Source organism: Dendroctonus ponderosae, unplaced genomic scaffold (genome assembly GCF_020466585.1).
Source record: "Dendroctonus ponderosae isolate FM_Combo_2020 unplaced genomic scaffold, Dpon_F_20191213v2 Dpon_F_20191213_1, whole genome shotgun sequence".
NCBI lineage: Eukaryota > Metazoa > Arthropoda > Insecta > Coleoptera > Curculionidae > Dendroctonus > Dendroctonus ponderosae.
The window spans coordinates 25,212,897-25,224,387 of record NW_026017110.1 but is presented as its reverse complement, the minus strand read 5'-3'; the positions used below and the strand labels follow the sequence as shown (position 1 = coordinate 25,224,387).

General features: G+C 36.5%; 1 protein-coding gene across 6 annotated transcripts in view; it reads right to left on the bottom strand.

The window, feature by feature from the left end:
* The window catches only part of LOC109544308 (protein Fe65 homolog), a 17,735-nt gene extending 6,533 nt beyond the window's left edge, over positions 1 to 11,202 (bottom strand). For 3 of the 6 annotated variants that reach the window (XM_048669851.1, XM_048669862.1, XM_048669867.1), the window contains exons 1-3: positions 11,059 to 11,141; positions 757 to 971; positions 152 to 419 (exon numbers count right to left, since the gene is read on the bottom strand). In XM_048669851.1, the coding sequence (XP_048525808.1) occupies positions 152 to 419; positions 757 to 931 (443 nt within the window). In that variant the 5' untranslated portion in view covers positions 932 to 971; positions 11,059 to 11,141. Of the gene's footprint in view, positions 1 to 151; positions 420 to 756; positions 972 to 8,354; positions 8,613 to 11,058 lie in introns of those variants that run through there. The other 3 variants (XM_048669869.1, XM_048669872.1, XM_048669855.1) reach the window with 2 other exon arrangements.
* Positions 11,203 to 11,491: the final 289 nt, after the last annotated feature.

Below are 11,491 nucleotides of genomic sequence, written 5' to 3'. Positions count from 1 at the left end.
TGTGGCTTCCCCTTTCCGATCACGCATAGATCCGATTATTTGGTCATCGACGGAAGGTTCTCTGATCGGAGTCGGATCGGATAGATGTGTCCCGGCCTTAAGCCCCCTTTACGCATTGCCAACCCTCCTCTAGACGAAATTAGCGCATTACCTTCGATTATCCACAGTATTGGTCGGGGCTAACGCTCCAGAATTAACATCCACACCCATGGACTCCACATCCAGAGCCGCATACGCTTTCCTGCCAGCCGTTACATTCACCGAACTTCTCCCTGTATGGCCGCCCATATTGCAGATATCGTCCAACTCCTGATAGATGCCTTCGTACAGTTTTTCCGTGTTGGAATTCAAAGCGTCTGCAATTCGATTCGACGGTCCCAAGTGGTAGTTGGGGTTCTCGTAACTGAGAAGACCATTTTCTGCAAACAATCATTGCTTTATCAGACTATGAAGGCTTTCACGACCGGTTAAATCACATTTAGGAATGTTTTCCGGGCTTTGAAGCCGTAGTCTATTCGTCCACAACTCCGACTGTCCGACAGTCTTAGTCGGAAAGCACGGGAGATCACTTGCCCACTGCCTCATCGCCTTTGATAATGTCCACCGCAGTTGTGGACGAAACGTCAGGAAGAAATTCCCATAGACCACGGCTTCAAAGCCCGGAAAACATTCCTAAATGTAATCATTGCTTTGATCGAGAGCCAAACTTGGCATTTGGTCGGCAAAATGGCATTGAAAGCGGACAGGCCTCTTTACCGAGAAAGACGTCCTCAGCGTCTTGAGAGTGCTGAATAGCGGCCACTGCTGCCATGCCACGCGTCAGCGCCAGCAGTTTGTTGTATGGTGATACGTCTGCTAGCTCGCCGCCCAAATAGCTATTTACGTGATAATTCAAACGGAGAGAGCCACGTAGCTCACCGCACAGGAGCATGCCCTTTCAGAATCTATTCTGGTGCAGTCGTTTGGATTACCTATGGACAAAGAAAAAAACACGTTAAAGCCACTAACAGGGTCTTTTTGTTAGGTATTCAAATAAGTGGAGAATAATTCAATGTTTCAAAATTTAGTTTTTGGATTGAGATCTCAAAGCAATTAGATTAGTAGGTACATGATTTATGTAAGAGAATGGCTCAATTTCACCTCACTACATCCGTTAACAATGCTTGCAAAAAGTTTGCATCTCATCACAGCTGGAAATTTTTCTAGTGGAAAAAGAATCCGCATCCACGATAAATGCGACTTAAGTTGCTGAAGGTTTCGAAAGGGAACGGACACGATAGAAGCTATATTCAGCTTATCACCGATCGCAGAAAAATGTCTTGCGCTCCTTTAAAGCTGTTAAACGAATCGAGTTTAAAAAAATTATAGAAGCTCTACAAGAAACAGGACTGAAAAATCTGGACGGACGACATACCGGGTGATCTTCTTTTTGAAACAATCATCACATGATCACAAAATATCAGATAGATGTTTTGCTGATTTGAAGTAGGCCTGGGTAATTCAGTGAATTTTTAGGAGTTGGCGCAGTGTTGGGTCAACCCAACGCACCGGCGCAGTAACTCAGTTGATTGCTGGGAAAATAATGATATTTTTTTAGTTGTTTCTAGGTTTATTATAAACGCCATTTATTAGTCATATTTTTAGTTTCTTCAAAATTTCAGAATTCTCTAGTTTTAGCAAAGTTGCTCTTTTTTCTCAAGTTTCACTTAAAAATACTAACAATATTCAAGTAATTCCAGCTAAAAATTATAAAATATTTTTTTAGAACACGCCTCCTTCGTCGCTTTGTAAAAAAATCCCCTTCCAGCTTCGAATTTGGGACAAAAATCAAATATTTTTTTATCAAACAAAGAAGAGAATAAGTGAAAATTTATAATAAATTACCTCTTGGAAAACTCGTCACCCCGATGCCTCTGAAGACTGCGGAGTTTGTCAAAAAATTTACATTTTAGTTTTGACTGAATTTTTTTCATGGTTTACTTTCTACTCAGAAACGCTCTATTTTGTAGTGTTTCACTTAAAAATATGGACAATCTGGAGGTCTTTTACGCAAAAAATGACAAGATAAATTTATAGCTTTGTAGACATTTTACAAACACTTTTCAGCGTCGAATTTGGGACAAAATAAATTTCTTCAGTGGTTTTTTGCCGAAAAACCATGATGATGTCCAGATGAGAAACTTTGTGCATCTCAGGGGTGGATATCGCTCTTTCGATATTGTGTTTGAAGCGCAATTAATTTTTGAAATATTGTCTAACAATTGTAGCCAATTTTGCCTGATGATAGCGCAAAACTTCGAAACTTTCCTGCGAAATTTCTGCCGGGGAATTGATGGTTTCGAGCTTCCCATTGATTTTAGTTTTGAAAATTTGAGGTTAGTAGGGAATGGAAAAATTGGGGCAAATTGCCCGAAATTTGTGTCAAAATCGAAAAAAAGCCAGTGGCGTGCTGGGTTTGGCATTTAGCCCAAAAGTGAATACCAACTTTTTTGCGCATTTTGGCCCGCCCGAGCTAGTAGCGTACCCCAGAATGTCCCAGCTTGATCAGTTTCGAAGATTTTTTAACCTTTTTGGAAACAATTTTTTTTTTAAATCCACTCATGCAAAACACCAGGAAAAACCACCAGATAGATACAATTTTGAATGGTTTTGTGAAGAACGACAATTTTTGACAAAGGGTTTTGTTGGCGCGAAAAAAATGAAATGTGAAAATGGCCCTAAATCTCTGGGGAGAAATTTTGGGGCAAAAAATAAAAAGGGCGTTTCGGAAAAAATTCCTTTGCAGGGCGTGGCATATGGATAGCTGCCCCAGAATCACTGCTCAGATAACTTGGGAAAAAATCCCCCACACAGCTAGGGGGAAAAAGGGGCAACCCGGTGCCGACTGTTCACCCGCCAATGAAACCACCATAACTGGCTTAATCGAAATTTTTCCAAAACCCTCCGTGGAACCTTTTATGTGGCCCTTGACCTCCTCTATCCAGTGACGTGCCTAGATTTTTTCTGCTGTTATCAGTTTAGGAGAAATGCGGTTAATTGTGTCCTATCAGGTGGTGGAGCTGAGCACGCTGCCCACTAAAGGGACGCCACTGGAAAAACTTCACTGCCTCCAGTGTTCGTACGATTACATTTTCACCGAAGTGAAAGGAGCCCTCATTTCCGTCATTGCCAAATACTCAGGTACGCCTCTGTTTCCAAACCCCAGAAAAGAAAAATAGAAGAATTCCAAAAATCAAAAAAGAAAAGGTCTTCTCAAAAACCGATGACAAAACTGAAAGTTTTTTAAAAGCGCGAAAAACGTTATTTTCTGATACTTTCCTTTTTTCCGACAATCATGGGGTCTTTTCAAAATTATAAAATTACTTTGGTTAAAAAATTCTTTCCAGATAATTTTAGAAATCGCTTTTCAGCTTCGTATTTGTCACAAAAACCAAATAAGTTTTTAAGATTAGTAATAATTAGTAATTAAGATTATCTTGAAAAAACGACCAGAGAGCAAAGGCATACAGAAATTATTTGGACAATTCGCTACTCTCATCGCTCTGAATATGTTAAAGTTTTTCATACGCAATTTTTCCTACGCAAAAATACGCATTATTTGCGCAAGTTTTACTTAAGAATACTAACAACCTTCAAGTATTTTCCGTGAAAAATTAGAAATGAAATTTTATTGAAACACTCGCCTACTTAAGTAACCGCTTTGTAAACATTTTTCGAAAACCTTTTGCAGCTTCGAATTTTGGACAAAAATATCTGCCCGAACAGAACAAGCGAAACTTTATAATCAATTCTGATTTATTTTCCTGACTGCGTGTACTTGTTATGATATTCCTATCCTTCTTGGGTTTCACTCAAAGTGTGAAGTAAAAATTTTTGAAACATGGTTTATTTCATTACGTTTCGGCGAGACAACAGCGCCATCATCAGATTTAAAATTTTACATAAACTACAAACACCAATTCACAATTAAAACATGTATAAAATTAATAATTTACAAAGTGTTAAAACATTCATCAGTTTTTGAGGGGAAAAAAATTGTTTTCCTTCTGGGAGAGCAACACATGCACTCCAACAAATGAGGTAATTTTTTCCGATGTTTTGCTCTCCCAGACGGAAGAAATTTTTTTTTCCCTCAAAAACTGATGAATGTTTTAACACTTTGTAAATTATTAATTTTATACAACATGTTTTAATTGTGAATTGGTGTTTGTAGTTTATGTAAAATTTTAAATCTGATAATGGCTCTGTTGTCTCGCCGAAACGTAATGAAATAAGCGATGTTTCAAAAATTCTTACTTCACACTTTGACTGAAACCCAGGAAGGATAGGAAAATTTATAATCAATTATTTGAAAAACTCGACACTCGAACACCAGTCGTCGCTGTGAATAATTTGCTGTTTGTTAACTCCGGTTTCCTCACTTTTGGGTCAATATTTCTAAACAAAACTTTCTGTAAATAGAAGAATGCGGTTTTCCCTATCGTTTTACTGTCAAATATTGGCAAATTGAGTCTCTTATGCAAAAAAATTAAGAGATCGATTTTCCAAAAAACTCGTTCTTCTTATAGTTTGGCATTCTTTTGGCATCTTTTTCTAATACCCATTTTACCAATTTAATTTTAAGGGCAAAATCGCGAACTTGCTTTTGTGCATACACAAGAAACAAATCGATTTAACAAAGCTTCTGAAAAAAAAACTGCAAACTCCTTTCAATATTACATTTCCATTAAGTTTTTAATTTCTCAGAAACTGAAAACATGTTTCATATATTGTCGGCTTGTTATCATCAATAGAACTATCGCGTGCAAGGAACCGGCAATTATTATTCTGGATCTAGACTAACAGGCACCAGATTAAGCCAGACGGCGAACGCAAAACAACATGAAAACCGGGAAAATTGCTTCCGAATTTCGAGTGCCCGGGGTAATACACTGAAAATGGGATCCGAAATAAAAGTGATCGGTTGACCTATAAAAGCTGATCGATTTGCTATTTTACACAGAATAATTTACATGATTTTACTTGAAAGATTACGGCATTTGTCCGTTCATTTCAATATCGAACCAATCGGACGTTCAGCAGCTAGAACACCTTTTCGAGAAAACTGTTAGACAAAAAATGCTTTCCGATTGGAACTTTAACTTAAAAAATCGACCTAAAATGTACAAAATAAAAAAGTCCCACGACGCAAAGTAGACTCAAGTTCTTTGATGAGTCAGACACCCTTGTGTGGCCGTAATTATTCGAAATATCCGTTCGAGTTCCCAGAAAGCAATTAGCATAGTAATCCGATTCGAACCCTAAAAGCGTTAATCGACCGAGCCACAACTCCCAGCAATGAAATCGGTTTCCACTCAAATGGACACAATGTTGGTATAGTTTCCATTTAGAACGTTTTATGATAAATATTTTATACCAGATATTGCGTGCTACAAAAACGCGACTCGACGGCGCCCCACATCGATCCACTCTACTAACTTTACCTTAACAAAAAGCAAAACATTCTTATTAAACTCCCAAATGAATTTTGTTCCCGTTTGCAAATCCAGACGCATCATCTTTCGTTCGTGCAATAAGTGGCGGCGGATAACATCCCCCGAGAAATAACTCCCGTCACATATCCAGAGATTTGTATTAGTTCAATTTATGCGAATAGTTTCGCCATCGATTTCCTGTTTTGCTGATTCCGAATGCGGATACGAATCCTTAATCATACCCGAATTTAGCAATAGAGTTTCACATTACTTAGCGTCTTTTCAACAAGAGTTTGCATTTGCTAATAACAAATTTATTTCATGGGGTGATTCAAAATTGGCGTCATTCCTTTTAAGGCGTAATAGGGGCTCACTTCGGTACCAGAATTTTTTTTTCGATAATTTCTAGAAGATATTAACACGAATACCGAATTTCAACTTTGTTATTAAGCATTTTTTTGAAACTGTTCCATGTTTAATTGGAAGCATAGAGGAATACTTAAGCATTCAAAAAGAAAAATTACGATCTTTGCTTTAAATTACCAAAATTTTTTATATCAAAAAAGTTCTCTTCTACAATTTTTTGATGGAAAGTCAAAGCGGCAATGATTTTTTTGTCATTAACAGATAGTTCCAGGTGGATCGCCCTTTGTCAATAATAACAAAAATTTGTTAAACTGGGACTTACTTTGAATTTCCTTTCACGAATTTGCGGATATGCGAAGAACTCAAGCCATCAAAGGGCGAGGAGAGTGGTTCCAGAAAGATAGTGGAGGACAATTGATGTTCGGATTCCAGACACAGAGGAACAAATCTTGGATATAATTGCAGAAGAGCCTTTCAGGGGCACTCAGGACATTTCACAACAACTGACACTTTCCCAGCCACCAAATAAATACCGGCTACATTCCTACCAAGTTAAAATCAAATCCTGGGTTCTTCAGTCATTTATTGTTCATTTATCAATTAAAAAAACGTTTCGGTGTTTTCCACCATCATCAGTTTCAATGTGTAGCGTTGTTGCTACTTTACGCCTTGGCATGTATTTGGAGTATTCATACAGACATTCAGAATACTCCAAATACATGCCAAGGCGTAAAGTAGCAACAACGCTACACATTGAAACTGATGATGGTGGAAAACACCGAAACGTTTTTTTAATTGATAAATGAACAATAAATGACTGAAGAACCCAGGATTTGATTTTAATTTGGAATTGAAACACAGTCAGGAAAGTACGTACAAATTCCTACCAAGTATGTAAGATCACATTAAACCAATGGATTAAATACACCGGTATAAATTGAGCAGGAGTAAATTAACCGAATATGACACACTTCTCAAGAAGAGTGCGCAATAGGGTGATACACAGGCACTTGTTTGGAGTTACAGACTCAAGTGTATATTTTTGTAATTTGTAAACCAATTAGTAGTTCGAGGTTTAGAGTTTCAAAATAGGTTCCGTCATTCAACGATTCCTGTTGAATTTACCGTTTATCCTTGTCTATCTTATTGTCACTTTCTCTATTTATCCATGATTACTGGAGTTTTAAATAATTTCGAAGCAACAGGTATTTATGTAATGTTAATTAGGCAGATTACCTTGAAAAACATTGTTGCCGCTTTTCTAATATAGTTTTTTGCAAATTTCTCAGTTTTGAATAATAATTAATTTTTTTACAATTGTTTTTGTACTCCTGAAACACCGCCAGACAACAGCTTCAGAGGAATGACGCCAATTTTGAATCACCCTGAATAAGTAGGTGGATGAGTTCGCTGTAGGAGGTTCCTAGATACTGCAGACCCATTTGCTTCATGGTTAGTTGCTCCTTTTATGTGAAGTTATGTAGAAGCACTCCTTCTTCATTAAACTTCGGTACTAAAGAAAAACCGCACAATCGGAGTTTAAAAGTAATCGAAAAACCTCAGAAACATACCCATATCTTTAGAAGTTCTGATGCAATCCATTTCGGGATACATTATCAGACTCAAGACGATCGATATCGAAAAAATCATTATGACTGTTCCAATATTTTCAGCCCTTTCGGAGATAAAACACACAGAAAATCTGGATAAAATGTGAAAAATAACAAGATGACAAATGAATCAGTGAATAGCTAGAACCCTATGCAGCCGCGTGTTGTGCGATAAATTTGCATCTTCTTTCCTCAATTCAACGATACTGAGATCGTTTACTGGGCTTCGTAAATAATGTTCAAACTTACATAAGCGGTACCTAGATATGTTGGATAACCTTGAAGTACACAAACAATATAAGAATTTTCGTAATATGATATCCAACTTTGATTATTTTATGTAAAAACCCCAAATTAGTTTTGTCTGATCTTAAAAAATGTAAATATGTTTTTTCATCGCGAAAAACAAATTGTCTAGTTATTCCCCTCTTATTTAAACATTATCTTGGGAAGCTTTTCTATAATCTGCAAACAACTCTCGTGAAAATGGAAATGAATATTAGTTTTAAAAACATTAAAAGTTTTTCTGGAATGGAATAGAATCGACTGACACAGAAGACGAGTAGGCGCCCTGATTTGACCCCATCACCTTTCACAAATGAAGTTTTCGTTGCAAAAAATCAAGTATTGCAAGTACTAATTCTCATTTTTTGTACACTAGCAAGTACGAAAAATTAAGCGATTTACTAGCCAAATCACTGAAATGATCAATTGAATTCTGCAAAACAAATCAAGACAACTCCTGCAAATTCAATTAGAATGCAATCAGTAGCTCACCCTCTAGATGCATAAAAGAAAAAAAGTGGAAAACAGCAAGAAAAAAAACCTGTTACCCTGATTGCACGGCGTCTCAGATTCATCGCACAGGTCAGTTATACGACTTCTACGGCTCTCAGCTACTCACCCAAACGGTAGTATTGATTCCACATTAGGCGATTCTTCGGCTTCGGACAAAAGAACTGCGACGCCACAAATTGCTCTAATCAAAATAGGGATGCTGATCGAGGCGCCTATTAATCCAACTCGCTTACTCAGTGCCCACAATAGTCAAATCAATGGGTTTTAGACTGGACTGTTCAGGCAATGGCAAGAAGATACTTGTCGGATGGATGATAACCCGTGCGCTCGTCTGAGGGGTGGAAAAGCTAGACTAAAGGCAATTTTCCGTGCTCGGCGCAGACCTCAAACGGTTATTGATTTTTCCTGGAAGCGACGGAAAATGACTTAGTTCCAGCGACAGCGCTTGGGGGTTGTGGGAAAAACGGAAAAAGTCCAAGCCGCTGCAAGCAGTCCCATAATCCAAGCCCAAACGGACGAATTCCAGCAGAGCTCAGCTACTCTCACTGCTTTAGAACTCATTGACTTTGCGTAAACCCGCTGAAGCAGGGCTTTGCTCGAATTTTTCAAAGGTGCACTAGCAAATTCAAAGGGCGCCACTGTGGGAAGGGCTTTTATTGGACGATCTAATTAATAAAGAAAAACCGGAGAAAAAGACACGAACGGGAAGCTAATGAAGTTATCGTTAAGGGTAGATGCTTCTATGGGAGTTTGCTCGTAAATTGTGCAGTTCGCCACATATGTGTCTGTATTACAGCCTTTAACAAACGGGCTAAACTCATAGAACCATATAGATGTGAAAGTTATGCAAGTATTACCAAAATCCGGCCTGCAATTTTTGAACCATTGAAGCCTGGAGATTTTGTTGAATATAATCACTTTAATCGTCAAAATTCGACAAATTAATAAAAAAATACCATCACAATGACCTTATATTACCTACTTAATATTAAATTTTACATTTACATGATCCGGGCAGAGTTCGGTCGCAATTAATCCGTATTATCAACGCTCTACTGTATTCAGCTTTCTTACAAGAAGCCAAAACATCATCAGTTTCATTATGCAAAAAGTGTGGAAGCTTTTGCATCTCGGTCAAGAAACTGAACTTATTTACATTAATTAAACTTCATTGTAAGTATATACTTTCCTGACTGTGTTTCAATTCCAAATCAAAATTAATTCCTGGGATTCAGTCATTTATTGTCTTTATTTATCAATTAAAATACGTTTCGGTGTATTTTTCCACCATCATCAGTTTTTCTAAAATAACATAGTTAAAAAAAAATTTCATTAATTTAAAAAACAATCACAGTTCGTCAACAGCCTCATCATATCACACATTAAAATACATCACAATTGCAACTATGTTATTTTAGAAAAAAATTATATCTATTTTTTAACTATGTTATTTTAGAAGAACTGATGATGGTGGAAAAATACACCGAAACGTATTTTAATTGATAAATAAAGACAATAAATGACTGAAACCCAGGAATTAATTTTGATTTGGAATTAATTAAACTGTACATTATTTTTTACTTTAAGTATCTAGTAGATGTTGAGTAAATAAGGGATTTCATAAGCAATTATTTTTTTATTCGATGCGTCGTAAGAAAATATATAAGGCCAAACTCATTGTCGGTTCCGCATTGCACAGAGGGACCTGAGAAAGAGCTTTTATTCGAAGAAAAATAAGTGCAGCATACTTTTCTTTAAATTATTATTGTTCAATAAGATGCATGTGCCCACGTCCCAATTGCTTTCGATAATATTCATAAATTTAAATTTCTTAAGATAACTTTTATGCTTTTGGATCACAAATTAAGTGCTTTCGGAATGATGTATTTAGCAAATATGTCCGCAATTATTGATACTTTAACACTGAGCAACCCTATTTGTAAAATAATATTGTCGCTAATTTCGTGTCCTCGTTAAAATCGTGATTTCAGACATTCTCTACTGAAATAAAGTAAGTTAAGGTGTTTCCAGTTCTTTGCCTTGCACCCATTTGCTCCCAATGACAACATCGATGTTGAATGTATAGATCAGAAACTAAACAACTTTCTCGCTTCTACAAATTTTTGCACAAGTGTTTTTGTGTATTTATTTGCCAAAATAGTTTTCTATTTCAATATCTTGTTAATTGTGTATTAAAATAACCATGAACAAAATTGAGAAGTCCTGAAATGGCCCATATTCATAGTCGTCCGTCAACTACATTTTATGGAATATAGATTTTCGACAAACTGTTAATTTTTATGTATTTTTTTGCCTTCTGCTTCTCAAAAGGCTAGATGTGGTGGAAAGCGCAAATTCTGCATTCCAAATATATGTTAAACAAATTGGCGCTCTTATAGTGGTTATCATGCAAGTTCAATAATACTTTTCTGTTAACCGGTCAGTTTTGTACACTTTATGGGCCCTAGACAGTAACTTTTAAATAAGTGCGCTGCTAAAAAGACATGAAAAGTGGTCACTGTTTTGGGAAATCCCAATAATAAACCATTAAACTTTTCAGATAATTCCTTAAAATTCGCATGTAAATTGGAGTTAAAATTTCATTCTATGGGTCTGTGTATTTGGGCGCAATAAAGTTCAATAACCCTATTGTTTATTTAACACAAATTTCCTGCAGGATTCTCTGGCGTTCTAAATGATGATTTGAATTGTTCAAAAAGGAAGATAATTAAGAACTAGTAGGACTTAATCGGGCTGCTTTTAGATGGTAGAAAAATGAAAATTCCTATTCCACCCACTTACAAATTTACCTGATTTGTTGTCCATGTTTCCAAACCGCTGTCGTCTGAAGCACAATAATGTACACTAATTCCCGCGACTTTTTTCACATATCACGCACTTGTTCATTCAAAATGTTCAGTTTTTATTAACAATAAACAAAATGATTTGTTTGTGATTAAATGTGACACTTTACTGTCAAAGGGTTGTCAAATACGCCCCTAGCTGGATGGATATTATATTGATAAAAATCCGGTGTTCTCAAGAACTCAACAATAAATTGGTAGACATTTGAGATGCATTTACTGCATTGAGATGACTATTGATTGAGATGACTATTGTCTATTGATCCCTTAGTGTATTTTACAGGCAAGTATCAGAGCAGAAGTCCTGATTATTTGAAATTAAAGACCTAAAAAAAATGTAAAAATACGGTTGTAAAGCAGGCAACCATTGTCCAGTTTG